Source organism: Thalassophryne amazonica, chromosome 1, assembly GCF_902500255.1.
Source record: "Thalassophryne amazonica chromosome 1, fThaAma1.1, whole genome shotgun sequence".
In the NCBI taxonomy this organism is placed as follows: domain Eukaryota; kingdom Metazoa; phylum Chordata; class Actinopteri; order Batrachoidiformes; family Batrachoididae; genus Thalassophryne; species Thalassophryne amazonica.
Genome location: NC_047103.1, coordinates 125782554 through 125797662, shown reverse-complemented (window position 1 = coordinate 125797662; position 15109 = coordinate 125782554). Strand labels below are relative to the sequence as shown.

The following is a 15109-nucleotide window of genomic DNA, read 5'->3' as shown; positions in this document are numbered from 1 at the left end:
GTTACTGTGAGTTTCTCTGTGAATTTTCAGACCTTTTGTCTGACTTAGTGCTTAGCTCAGATAAGATAATTATAGTGGGCGATTTTAACATCCACACAGATGCTGAGAATGACAGCCTCAACACTGCATTTAATCTATTATTAGACTCTATTGGCTTTGCTCAAAAAGTAAATGAGTCCACCCCACCACTTTAATCATATCTTAGATCTTGTTCTGACTTATGGTATGGAAATAGAAGACTTAACAGTATTCCCTGAAAACTCCCTTCTGTCTGATCATTTTTAATAACATTTACATTTACTCTGATGGACTACCCAGCAGTAGGGAATAAGTTTCATTACACTAGAAGTCTTTCAGAAAGCGCTGTAACTAGGTTAAGGATATGATTCCTTCTTTATGTTCTCTAATGCCATATAACAACACAGTGCAGAGTAGCTACCTAAACTCTGTAAGGGAGATAGAGTATCTCGTCAATAGTTTTACATCCTCATTGAAGATAGCTTTGGATGCTGTAGCTCATCTGAAAAAGAGAGCTTTAAATCAGAAGGTCTGACTCCATGGTATAACTCTCAAACTCGTAGCTTAAAGCAGATAACCCGTAAGTTGGAGAGGAAATGGCGTCTCACTAATTTAGAAGATCTTCACTTAGCCTGGAAAAAGAGTCTGTTTGCTCTATAATAAAAAGCCCTCCGTAAAGCTAGGACATCTTTCTACTCATCACTAATTGAAGAAATAAGAACAACCCCATGTTTCTTTTCAGCACTGTAGCCAGGCTGACAAAGAGTCAGAGCTCTATTGAGCTGAGTATTCCATTAACTTTAACTAGTAATGAGTTCATGACTTTCTTGCTAACAAAATTTAACTATTAGAGAAAAAATTACTCATAACCATCCCAAAGACGTATCGTTATCTTTGGCTGCTTTCAGTGATGCCGGGGTATTTGGTTAGACTCTTTCTCTCCGATTGTTCTGTCTGAGTATTTTCATTAGTTACTTCATCCAAACCATCAACATGTTTATTAGACCCCATTCCTACCAGGCTGCTCAAGGAAGCCCTACCATTATTTAATGCTTCGATCTTAAATATGATCAATCTATCTTTGTTAGTTGGCTATGTACCACAGGCTTTTAAGGTGGCAGTAATTAAACCATTACTTAAAAAGCCATCACTTGACCCAGTTATCTTAGCTAATTATAGGCCAATCTCCAACCTTCCTTTTCTCTCAAAAATTCTTGAAAAGGGTAGTTGTAAAACAGCTAACTGATCATCTGCAGAGGAATGGTCTATTTGAAGAGTTTCAGTCAGGTTTTAGAATTCATCATAGACAGAAACAGCAATTAGTGAAGGTTACAAATGATCTTCTTATGGCCTCGGACAGTGGACTCATCTCTGTGCTTGTTCTGTTAGACCTCAGTGCTGCTTTTGATACTGTTGACCATAAAATTTTATTACAGAGATTAGAGCATGCCATAGGTATTAAAGGCACTGCGCTGCGGTGGTTTGAATCATATTTGTCTAATAGATTACAATTTGTTCATGTAAATGGGGAATCTTCTTCACAGACTAAAGTTAATTATGGAGTTCCACAAGGTTCTGTGCTAGGACCAATTTTATTCACTTATATATGCTTCCCTTAGGCAGTATTATTAGACGGTATTGCTTAAATTTTCATTGTTACGCAGATGATACCCAGCTTTATCTATCCATGAAGCCAGACAACACACACCAATTAGCTAAACTGCAGGATTGTCTTACAGACATAAAGACATGGATGACCTCTAATTTCCTGCTTTTAAACTCAGATAAAACTGAAGTTATTGTACTTGGCCCCACAAATCTTAGAAACATGGTGTCTAACCAGATCCTTACTGTGGATGGCATTACCCTGACCTCTAGTAATACTGTGAGAAATCTTGGAGTCATTTTTGATCAGGATATGTCATTCAAAGCGCATATTAAACAAATATGTAGGACTGCTTTTTTGCATTTACGCAGTATCTCTAAAATCAGAAAGGTCTTGTCTCAGAGTGATGCTGAAAAACTAATTCATGCATTTATTTCCTCTAGGCTGGACTATTGTAATTCATTATTATCAGGTTGTCCTAAAAGTTCCCTAAAAAGCCTTCAGTTAATTCAAAATGCTGCAGCTAGAGTACTGACGGGGACTAGAAGGAGAGAGCATATCTCACCCATATTGGCCTCTCTTCATTGGCTTCCTGTTAATTCTAGAATAGAATTTAAAATTCTTCTTCTTACTTATAAGGTTTTGAATAATCAGGTCCCATCTTATCTTAGGGACCTCGTAGTACCATATCACCCCAATAGAGCGCTTCGCTCTCAGACTGCAGGCTTACTTGTAGTTCCTAGGGTTTGTAAGAGTAGAATGGGAGGCAGAGCCTTCAGCTTTCAGGCTCCTCTCCTGTGGAACCAGCTCCCAATTCAGATCAGGGAGACAGACACCCTCTCTACTTTTAAGATTAGGCTTAAAACTTTCCTTTTTGCTAAAGCTTATAGTTAGGGCTGGATCAGGTGACCCTGAACCATCCCTTAGTTATGCTGCTATAGACGTAGACTGCTGGGGGGTTCCCATGATGCACTGTTTCTTTCTCTTTTTGCTCTGTATGCACCACTCTGCATTTAATCATTAGTGATCGATCTCTGCTCCCCTCCACAGCATGTCTTTTTCCTGGTTCTCTCCCTCAGCCCCAACCAGTCCCAGCAGAAGACTGCCCCTCCCTGAGCCTGGTTCTGCTGGAGGTTTCTTCCTGTTAAAAGGGAGTTTTTCCTTCCCACTGTAGCCAAGTGCTTGCTCACAGGGGGTCGTTTTGACCGTTGGGGTTTTACATAATTATTGTATGGCCTTGCCTTACAATATAAAGCGCCTTGGGGCAACTGTTTGTTGTGATTTGGCGCTATATAAAAAAAATTGATTGATTGATTGAATACAGAGGTGAATGGGGAACCAATGGAGGGTGTGGAAGATGGGGTGATGTGGTTGTGTTTCCGCACCCTCATCAGGACCCTGGCAGTGCTGTTCTGACAATAGTGGAGCTTTTGGATGCTCCTGCCAGGGATCCCAATGAGGAGTGTGTTGCAGTAGTCCAACCTGGAGGAGACGAAGGCATGGACGAGCTTCTCTGCAGCTGGGAGAGAAATGGAAGAACGGAGTTTGGAAATATTACAGAGGTGAAAGAAGGAAGTTTTGCAGATGTGGCTGACATGGTTGTCAAAAGAAAGGTGGGGGTCAAACTTGACCCCAAGGTTTATAACAGAGGGAGAAAGGGGAATGCTGTGACCAAAGAGAGAAATTGAGGTAACAGGAGAGGAGTGAAGTTGGTGAGAAGTACCGGTTAGAAGTTTGAATGGTTTCAGTTTTTGAGCCATTCAGCTCCAAGAAGTTCTGACTCATCCATGCCCCTATCTCCTCCAAGCAGGAGTTGAGGTAGGTGACAGTGGCGGAGGGGGGGGCAGAGGGGTAACCTTGAGGTAGAACTGTGAGTCATCAGCACAGCAGTGGAAATTAATTCCATGCATGCAGATGACACACATGAGGGGAAGCATGTGAAGAGGGTGGGGCCAAGCACGGAGCCCTGGGGGACGAATGGGTGTTTGCAGATGAAAACCAGGCTTTTGAATGAGCAAACAGAGGGGACAGGTAGAGGAGATAGTTCAATGTTGGCATTATCCCACTGCAGTACACCCAAAAAGTACAGTGAAATAAGTTAATGGGCTCGACGGATTTGCAGAGAAACAGCGAACAATCAGCGCCAGTGTCCTCTCCGCTCCTCTCCCTCACTGGGCCAAACCCGGAGTTGTGCGTGCTCAGGGCCCTATCATCATCCATAAATGGAATAAGTCCAGATCCAACAGGACTCTTCCTAAAGCTGGCTGCACGTCTAAACTGAGCAATCGTGGAGAAGGGCCTTAGTCAGGGAGGTGACCAAGAATCCAATGGTCACTCTGTCAGAGCTCCAGCATTCCTCTATGGAGAGAGGAGAAACTTCCAGAAGGACAACTATCTCTGCAGCAATCCACCAATCAGGCCTGTATGGTAGAGTGGCCAGATGGAAGTTACTCCTTAGTAAAAGGCACATGGCAGCCCCCTTGGAGTTTGCCAAAAGGCACCTGAATGACTCTCAGACCATGAGAAATAAAATTCTCTGGCCTGATGAGACAAAGATTGAACGCTTTGGCGTGAATACCAGGCGTCATTTTTGGAGGAAACCAGCCACCATCCCTACAGTGAAGCATGGTGGTGGCAGCATCATGCTGTGGGGATATTTTTTGGCAGCAGGAACTAGGAGACTAGTCAGGATTTAAGGAAACATGAATGCAGAAATGTACAGAGACATCCTGGATGAAAACCTGCTCTAGAGTAGGGCTGTCATGATTAGGAATTTCTGGAGAGGATTAATTGACAAATAATTGCGAATGATGAATATACTGTCTATTTTTTCCTTTTTTTTTCCTTCTTTATATTCTACTATTGTTGTATAATTGGCGTTAATGATACACATTCTGTGCTGTACTGTACACTTCAATGAATAAGAGCAATTTAATGATGTTTTGAACATCAAGAAATAGACAAAGACATTAGTATCTTCTCCATTCCTTAAGGGGATTTACTGTGATCAATCTGCAGCAACAGGGCAAGCACTGAAGCAAACTCACATTCACCAAGAGCCAGCTGACGGGATGCACCAGCTGCTGTTTCACTGGCTGGTGATTGTGCTAGTGTGGTCTTTCCAATTTCGGTGTATTGCTGTGGGTGGTGGGTCTGTAGATGTTGTTTTTCTGGTGCACTCTGACTAAATTTACTTTAATCAGCTTTATCAGTGCCTGCAGAAGTTAAAGTTTTGGATGAAATTAATTGGAATGTGGCATATAATTTTTTAAAACATAGCATTGGTTGGCGTGAGATATGTCCTTTAAAATGCTTTAATTTATTCCTGACCACAGACAAACTGGTTAAATTCTTGTTAAGCCACTTAGACTATTTTTAACCAGACTGTTGGATTAAAATAGTTGTAAACTGGTTTGAACTACATTTAAATGTAGCAATATGATGTAACAACCAATAGATTATCTTTAAAGTTTGGACTTTCTGCTCAAAACACAAGCTGTCTTCTTCAGTTGTGGGAAACATTGATGGACATTTTTTACTTATTTACAGTAGTGTTCAGAATAGTAGAATAGAATAGTAGTGCTATGTGACTAAAAAGTTTAATCCAGGTTTTGAGTATATTTCTTATTGTTACATGGGAAACAAGGTACCAGTAGATTCAGTAAATTCTCACAAATCCAACAAGACCAAGCATTCATGATATGCACACTCTTAAGGCTATGAAATTGAGCTATTAGTAAAAAAAAAAGTAGAAAAGGGGTGTTCACAATAATAGTAGCATCTGCTGTTGATGCTACAAACTCAAAACTATTATGTTCAAACTGCTTTTTTAGCAATCCTGTGAATCACTAAACTAGTATTTAGTTGTATAACCACAGTTTTTCATGATTTTCTTCACATCTGCGAGGCATTAATTCTGTTGGTTTGGAACCAAGATTTAGCTTGTTACTAGTGTGCTTGGGGTCATTGTCTTGTTGAAACACCCATTTTCAAGGGCATGTCCTCTTCAGCATAAGGCAACATGACCTCTTCAAGTATTTTGACAAACTGATCCATGATACCTGGTATGCGATATTAGAGGCCCAACACCATAGTAGGAGAAACATGCCCATATCATAATGCTTGCACACACATGCTTCACTGTCTTCACTGTGAACTGTGGCTTGAATTCAGAGTTTGGGGGTCCTCTCACAAACTGTCTGTGGCCCTTGGACCCAAAAAGAACAATTTACTCTCATCAGTCCACAAAATATTCCTCCATTTCTCTTTAGGCCAGTTGATGTGTTCTTTGGCAAATTGTAACCTCTTCTGCACATGTCTTTTATTTAACAGAGGGACTTTGCGGGGGATTCTTGCAAATAAATTAGCTCACACAGGTGTCTTCTAACTGTCACAGCACTTACAGGTAACGTCAGACTGTCTTGATCATCTGGAGCTGATCAATGGGTGAGCCTTTTGCCATTCTGGTTATTCCTTCTATCCATTTGATGGTTGTTTTCCGTTTTCTTCCATGCATCTCTGCTTTTTTTGTCCATTTTTAAGCATCAGAGATTATTGTAGATGAACCAGCCTATAATCTTTTGCACCTGTGTATAAGTTTTCCCCTCTCCAATCAAACTTGTTTAATCAAACTACGCTGTTCTTTGAACAATGTCTTGAACGTCCCATTTTCCTCAGGTTTTCAAAGAGAAAGCATGTTCAAACAGGTGCTGCTTCATCCTTAAATAGGGGACACCTGATTCACACCTGTTTGTTCCACAAAACTGATGAACTCACTGACTGATGCCACACTACTATTATTATGAACAACCTCGTTTGTACTTTTTTTTACTAATAGCCCCAATTTCATAGCCTTAAGAGTGTGCGTATCATGAATGCTTGGTCTTGGATTTGTGAGATCTACTGAATCTACTGGTACCTTGTTTCCCATGTAACAATAAGAAATATACTCAAAACCTGAATTAATCTTTTTAGTCACATAGCACTACTACTATTCTGAACACTACTGTACAATCTTAAAGAAAAAGCTAACCATCCTAACCATGACTGCAAGTTAACTGCAGATCACATAATTGCTGTTGTCCATAGACATTATCGGGAATTTCTTTCAGGTGGCCTGCCATTAAAGGTGCAACATCACAATGGGGCTCATGCAAGAACCATTTTCTCTCAAATTTCTCTCACCTTTTTTGGACCATGAGCGTGGTACACTTGAATCTGGCATGTGCCACGCCAGATTCAGTATAACTCCATGAAAATGTACAAACTCCCTTATGTGAACATGGTGAATTCCACATGTATGTAAATCAGTTTCACGCTCATGAGAAGAGTAAGCATCAATGAAAAAATTACAAAAAAGCATAAATAAAGCATACATTTTATATACAAGGTCTGTTAGAAAAGTATCTGACCTTATTATTTTTTTTAAAAAACCATATGGATTTGAATCACGTGTGGTTTGCATCAGCCAAGCTTGAACCCTCGTGCGCATACGTGAGTTTTTTCATGCCTGTCGGTTGCGTCATTCGCCTGTGAGCAGGCTTTGAGTGAGGTGTGGTCCACCCCTCTCGTCTATTTTTATTGCGAATAAATGTCTGAATGATTTGGAGCTTTGCTGCATCAATTTTTTTCCAGAAACTGTGAGAGACCTCAAGGTGAACACCGTTCGAAAAATGAATATGGCTTTCAGGGACGATTTATGGGGATTATAACAGATTACGGGGTGTTATTGCCACTTTAAGGACGGCCCACAACTGCTGAGAGCGCGGTGCCCCCATCGACAGGCTGACACACCGCTGAAACAACCAGATCATTCCAACGTGAAAGCTTTGTTGATCCGGGACCTCGTCTGACTTTCACAAAAAGGCAGAAGATGTGGACATCCAGCACTTTTTCCGGCACATTCCACTGTTACAGGAGTTTTTTTTCATGGAAGAAAAGCGGAGGGACGCGCCACGGCTCCGTTCATTACGCAGGACAAAACCACCTCGGTGTTGGTCTTCAGGACGGCTTTCAGGTGGATTCAGACAGATTCCGGTTGCTTTCCAGTCGTGTGAATATCCGATTGTGATTGTGCATGAGCTGGACATGCCAGAACATGTCCCGTGAGGCTTCATCACGACGTTGCTTTGTGCCGATCGGCTGCACCGCGCAGCTTCTCTTCCATGACAAAAACTCCTGTAACAGTGAAATGTGCCATTCATTTTAAACTGGACCTGTCTTGATCCGGGTATGTCATCTGACTAGCACAGGAATTATGAAAAGACGTGGACATCAGCACTTTTTCCAGCACATTCCACCGTTACAGGAGTTTTTTTCATGGAAAGAAAGCGGAGGGACGTGCCACGGAGCCGTTCATTACGCGGGACAAAACCACCTCGGTGTGGTCTCTCAGGACAGCTTTCAGGTGATTTCAGACGGATTCCGGTTGCTTTCCAGTCGTGTGAATATCCGATTGTGATTGTGCATGAGCTGGACATGCCAGAACATGTCCCGTGAGGCTTCATCATGGCGTTGCTTTCCGCCGAGCGGCTGCACCGCGACGCGCGGAACTCCTCCACACGTCTGTCTTAATGTGCCGGAAAAAGTGCTGATGTCCATGTCTTTTCACAATTCCTGTGCTAGTTAGATGACGTACCGGATCAAGACAGCGTCCAGTTTAAAACTGAACGGCAGCTGCTCCACCGAGCGTCGCGGTGCAGCCGCCGGCGCAAAGCAACGCCGTGATGTAGCCTCACGGGACATGTTCTGGCATGTCCAGCTCATGCACAATCACAATCAGATATTCACACCGACTGGAAAGCAACCGGAATCCGTCTGAAATCCACCTGAAAGCTGTCCTGAGAGACCAACACCTAGGTGGTTTTGTCCCGCGTAATGAACGGAGCCGTTGCGCGTTCCTCCGCTTTTCTTTCCATGAAAAAAACTCCTGTAATGGTGGAATGTGCCGGAAAAAGTGCTGATGTCCACATCTTCTGCCTTTTTGTGAAAGTCAGACGAGGTCCCGGATCAACAAAGCTTTCACGTTGGAAATGATCTGGTTGTTCCAGCGGGGTGTCAGCCTGTCGATGGGGGCTGGGAGCACGCCGCGCTCTCAGCAGTTGTGGGCCGTCCTTAAAGCGGCAGTAACACCCCGTAATCTGTTTAATCCCCATAAAATCGTCCCTGAAAGCCATATTAATTTTTCGAACGGTGTCCACCTGGAGGTCTCTCACAGTTTCTGGAAAAAAATTGATGCAGCAAAGCTCCAAATCGTTCAGACATTTATTCGCAATAAAAAAATAGACGAGAGGGGTGGACCACACCTCACTCAAAGCCTGCTCACAGGTGAATGACGCAACCGACAGGCATGAAAAAACTCACGCATGCGCACGAGGGTTCAAGCTTGTCTGACGCAATCACACGTGATTCAAATCCATATGGTTTTTTAAAAAAATAATAAGGTCGGATACTTTTCTAACAGACCTCGTATACCATAAAAGGAGAATTGCACAAAATTCTAAGAATGCCCAATCAGGAAACTGAGATTAAAGACACAGAACAGGAACTTGATGTCTGCTTTAAAAAGTGGAATTAAAGAACATGCTACAAGTCAGCAAATTACTGCCCTTAATGCTGTACCGGACTCCATTGCTGAAATAAGGAAATAACAGTTTGATATGAAAATGGATTTCAAAAACATCTCATATCAAACCAATCAATGACCATCATGGGAGGAATCAGTTGCAAGCCTCAATCACAGAGATAAAGGAAATATTACTTTAAGTGGTTTTGCAATGTGAGATGTTCCTATTAATATGCACTCTGGCAGGCGTCTCCTCCACATGGGGCAGATCGGACTACAGCCCGTACCCAAATGTCCTCCATGCTCTGCAGGGAGGCTGGGAGTTTAATGTTTCCTGCATGGATCTGAAACCCTCTAGTGGTGAGTGCTGACCTGAGCAGAGCACCCAGAAATTGCCTATGATACTTACAAATTTCCACATTGTGGAACAAACATGGGGATAGATATCTTATCTTAAATTCACATCGTACGATATATGAATAAATTTACCACAGGTTGGACCTCTTATGAATTTTGTTCATATCTTTGAGAAAATAAAAGCTAAATATAAGCAAATTGGAGAAAGCTGGAATGGCTCTTAAAAGGTAAAGGTCTTTATTTTAACATGGGAAACAATTTGAAGCACTAAGCTTATTTTCAGGAGGGCACACAGCACTCCTCATTCCATCTCATCAGCATCCCAGTTCAAAGTTCACTCATGCAAGCCACTTATGCAAGAGCTACTCCTACACATTCATTCATAAGGTACAAAATCTGGAATTAAGCATGAGTCGCCCAAAAACCTGAAAATCTGGTGATTTCCAGAAAATCTTCTCATTGTTTGATCAATCAGACAAATAATCTCATCATTTGCCGCTAAGGGATTGTGCCACTTGTGACCTTGACTTCTCCGACTTTGGCCTTCACCTATGACCTTCATATTCGAACTCAAGATATTAAACAAGGGTTGGTGCTCAAAAGCTCAACACATCTCATTCATCGTGTACACACACACGTGGGTGGAAATGGTCTGAACACATTATGAGCTCCTTTTCATTAACCAAAAAAAACGCTGAATGTTGTTTTTAAATGCCTCTATTCAGCAACAAGTGACTCAGCTGGATACATTTTGTACCAGACCATGATTCAGCAAGGTGTAGCAAGAGCAGGGATGGGTATCGATAAGATTTTACCGATATCGATACCATTATCAATTCCGCTTATCGAGCCGATTCCTTATCGATTCCCTTATCAATGCCTCTTCTGAATTTGTGTACTAAAAGCAGGCTTTACAGGTTTTCTATGTCAGTGGGTCAGAGAGCTTTTTCTTATTGTGCACCCGCTCTGTGGAACAGTCTTCCTGCAACTGCGAGTCCATAGACATTTTTAAGTAAAGACTTAAAGCCTATTTTTATTCTCTATCTTATGAATAGTTTTTATTTTTTTATCTGTTTTATTATTTTACTTATGTTTTTATTTATGTATTTGAATTTTTTTGTTTTTATTTATTTATTTAAATTTTTTATGTTGAACTGTTCTATGTGAGGCGCCTTGAGACAGCTTTTGTTGTGATGTGGCACTTTATACACTCAGAAATATTTAACCCTAACTTTTAAGATTTATGTAATTTTATTACATGACAAATTCCACTTTACTTTTTTTTAGATAATTTTAATACAATCCTACCAAATAAACCTTACATGATTCATATTAATTACTGTAATAAATCCTATTTATCTGAAATGCATAATCTGTTGTGAAAGTGTTGGAACACGGACCCACAACAGGGGGCGCAATGAACGGACAATGGAGAAGGTAAATAACAAGATTTACTTCTGTGAAACAGGCACAATTAATATAACAAACACAATTTGGGGTCGAATCCCGCTGGTGGTCGTGTGGGCAGGCTCGAAGGTAGGAGACGTCCGTCTCAGTCGAACCGGAACCACCCAGATCTCCTCTGCCACCGAACCCTGGAAATACTGGAACCGCCAAGTCCCGAATTCCCAGGTGGCCACTGCCTCCGCTCGTCGGATCCGGTACTGCTGGCAGGAGAGAGCGACAACACACAGGCGTGGATGACCGCACCCAGTAACGGAGAGGGGAGAAGCCGCCTCCACCTCTTGTCAAAGAACAGCAGGAAGGTGAGTACTTATCCAAAACAGTGAAGCTATCTGTAGTCACCAGTCCTGAAAAGGTTAATAGGTTTAGCTGGTTAATATATATAAATGCAGAGAATACTACCTTAGCTTAGGCGATATCTCGGCACTGAGGTGGAGACGCCGTCCTCCTGATATACCTCTGTGCTGAGTGGAACAGCTGTGTCTGGTTGATGGGTGACAGCTGTCACCCAGGCTACTCCCATGATGCGGCAGCGCCCTCTGGTGCCTGGAGCCCGCACTCCAGGCAGGGCGCCCTCTGGTGGTGGTGGGCCAGCAGTACCTCCTCTTCAGCGGCCCACACAACATAATCCTCAGCTTTATGTATTTAGCATGAATAAAATATAATTACTCTAAATCAATAATAATGACAGTATTTATTTAAAATACACATATTGTTTGATTTGCATAATAATTATGTTACATTAAGCTGAGGATTATGCATTTCAAATGAATAGGATTTATTACAGTAATGAATATGCATCATGTAAGGTTTATTTGGTAGGTGTGTATTAAAATGATCTAAAAAAAAAAGTAAATGGGAGTTTGTCATGTAATAAAAATACATAAATCTTAAAAGTTAGGGTTAAATATTACTGTGAGTGTACGCCGATTAAATTGAAATTGAACAACATTTTATTGAGTCTTAAAGTAAATAATTATGAAACTGGTCACCGGATCCTTAAACTTTGGACATAATAAACTCTACGTGGTGGATCCTTGATCTCTGGACATAAATACACTCATCAAAAATATAAACGCAACACTTAAAGACTAAAAGGCCACTCTGAAAGGTGCAGTTTTATCACACAGCACAATGCCACAGATGTCGCAAGATTTGAGGGAGCGTGCAATTGGCATGCTGATAGCAGGAATGTCAACCAGAGCTGTTGCTCGTGTATTGAATGTTCATTTCTCTACCATAGCCGTCTCCAAAGGCATTTCAGAGAATTTGGCAGTACATCCAACCAGCCTCACAACCGCAGACCACATGTAACCACACCAGCCCAGGACCTCCACATCCAGCATGTTCACCTCCAAGATCGTCTGAGACCAGCCACTCGGACAGCTGCTGAAACAATCGGTTTGCATAACCAAAGAATTTCTGCACAAACTGTCAGAAACCGTCTCAGGGAAGCTCATCTGCATGCTCGTCGTCCTCATCGGGGTCTCGACCTGACTCCAATTCGTCGTCGTAACTGACCTGAGTGGGAAAATGCTCACATTCGCTGGCGTTTCGCACGTTGGAGAGGTGTTCTCTTCACGGATGAATCCCGGTTCACACTGTCCAGGGCAGATGGCAGACAGCGTGTGTGGCGTCGTGTGGGGTGAGCGGTTTTCTGATGTCAATGTTGTGGATCGAGTGGCCCATGGTGGCGGTGGGGTTATGGTATGGGCAGGCCTCTGTTATGGACGAAGAACACAGGTGCATTTTATTGATGGCATTTTGAATGCACAGAGATACCGTGACGAGATCCTGAGGCCCATTGTTGTGCCATACATCCAAGAACATCACCTCATGTTGCAGCAGGATAATGCACAGACCCATGTTGCAAGGATCTGTACACAATTCTTGGAAGCTGAAAATGTCCCAGTTCTTGCATGGCCGGCATACTCACCGGACATGTCACCCATTGAGCATGTTTGGGATGCTCTGGACCGGCATATACGACAGCGTGTACCAGTTCCTGCCAATATCAAGCAACTTCGCACAGCCATTGAAGAGGAGTGGACCAACATTCCACAGGCCACAATTGACAACCTGATCAACTCTATGCGAAGGAGATGTGTTGCACTGCATGAGGCAATGGTGGTCACACCAGATACTGACTGGTATCCCCCCCCAATAAAACAAAACTGCACCTTTCAGAGTGGCCTTTTATTGTGGACAGTCTAAGGCACACCTGTGCACTAATCATGGTGTCTAATCAGCATCTTGATATGGCACACCTGTGAGGTGGGATGGATTATCTCAGCAAAGGAGAAGTGCTCACTATCACAGATTTAGACTGGTTTGTGAACAATATTTGAGGGAAATGGTGATATTGTGTATGTGGAAAAAGTTTTAGATCTTTGAGTTCATCTCATACAAAATGGGAGCAAAACCAAAAGTGTTGCATTTATATTTTTGTTGAGTGTAGAAATAAACAAAATCTGTAGGTTTTGTCAAAAGCATTTCCTTTCAGACATTATTGGCATGAATGTCTTTCCATATATCTGCGCTGAGCTCTTGCAGCTGGCTGTGCTGCACATCAGGATGTAATTTATAAAGAATGCAGCACATCTCATTTTGGGAGGAAAAAAACGTTTTAGTCGATTGTAGTTTATTGTCTGTATTACAACGTTTGTAAGAGGTGTCATTTTATTTAAAGTGGCAATTAATTTTGAAGTTATTAATTCCGACCGGATTCTGTCTCAGCAGAGAGCCATGCAGCGTTTGGAGCTGTGCCAATGGAACGGAGGACGATTCTCGTTTCTTGACTGCAACAAGAGTCCCAGTTAGTGACTTTAATCCACACAAAAGTGACTCAATATTTTAATAGCTTTGAGAGGGGTTAAGATGCAGACTTGCCGTTTCTGAAGAGCAGCAATCAAAGAACCAACGAGCTAGTGGATCAAACCATTGCTTCATTGGTTCACGCTTCAAAGTGGTGTCGCGCTGCAGAAAAGGTTGATTACAGAGACGCTGCAGGGTCTGTAATCAACGTAGAGGAATGATCATTTTCACGACAAACACCCTCAAAAACAACGGCTGCTCTGAAGGACCAATAAGGGAATCGTTAAGCAAAAAGGCTACTGATATCGGTGGATCGAATCATTTCTTAAGGATACTCGAAAAGAACCGGTTCTCGATACCCAACCCTAAGCAAGAGTGATCATCTTTGTAGCCGCAGAGATTTCAAATGTTCTCTGTTACTTGTCATCATAACATCAGAGCATCACATTCAAGATTATACAAGTTCAAATTAATAAAAAACAGGTTATAAAGTATATTTTCTCTGTGATTGTATTTTGTGGCAAAATGTGCATCAAAATGCAGAAAATGGCACGGAAAACTTCAAAATTTTCTGGGGGGAGGGGGGTCATGCTCTCATACCCCCACAAGGCAGAGGAGCGGGACTGAGGCACATTCACAAATCCACCCCTCCCCTTTTTACAACCATCCACTAAAAAGGCAAATAATAGCAGTAAAGCCACTAAGATGTAGCCAATCATAAGGACAACTAAGGAAAATTTTCCCCATTGTTACTTTTCAACGAAACTCATAAAACTCAATCAATCTTTGCTGAGCATAACCACTGGGCCTTCCCTTCTTCAATGAAAAATGACTTAAGTGAAACATCCTTCAGTCATCATGAGCCACATGTGAGCACAGCCGGAGGAGGACAGCGCAGAAGAAAGACATAATGAAAGTCTGGCTTGTTTTGAAATTACCTGAGCCCAACGTGCTGCTACACTGCCAGCTTTCGGTGCTCACCGGCTTCCAGCAGGACTCCCACAGGGACATGTAGTACTGGTCGTCGGCTGTCACCCACGCGGGGCTCATCACGGCTCCCACGTCCAGGCAGAGCGCGAGGAAGACGCAGACCAACCCCACCAGCTTCAGCGGCGTCAGCGGCGAGCCGCGCGCCGCCTCCTCCGTTTTGCTGACGGCTGAGGACATGGCGGGCCGGACGGGCGAAGAGGCGGCCGGTTCAGAACCCGGGCAGGTCGGTACCTGGTGTGCGGTCGTCTCTCTCCGTGCCGGCGCGTGGACATCGACGCGTGTACCTGACGGAGGTG

The 15109-nt window shown here is 42.7% G+C and overlaps 1 protein-coding gene across 1 annotated transcript in view; it reads right to left on the bottom strand.

The window, feature by feature from the left end:
* Positions 1-15109, bottom strand: part of LOC117513981 (transmembrane protein 47-like) — a 168078-nt gene extending 152969 nt beyond the window's left edge. Inside the window, exon 1 of the mRNA XM_034174246.1 lies at positions 14762-15109. Coding sequence (XP_034030137.1) covers positions 14762-14990 — 229 coding nt within the window. The 5' untranslated portion in view covers positions 14991-15109. The remainder of the gene's footprint in view (positions 1-14761) is intronic.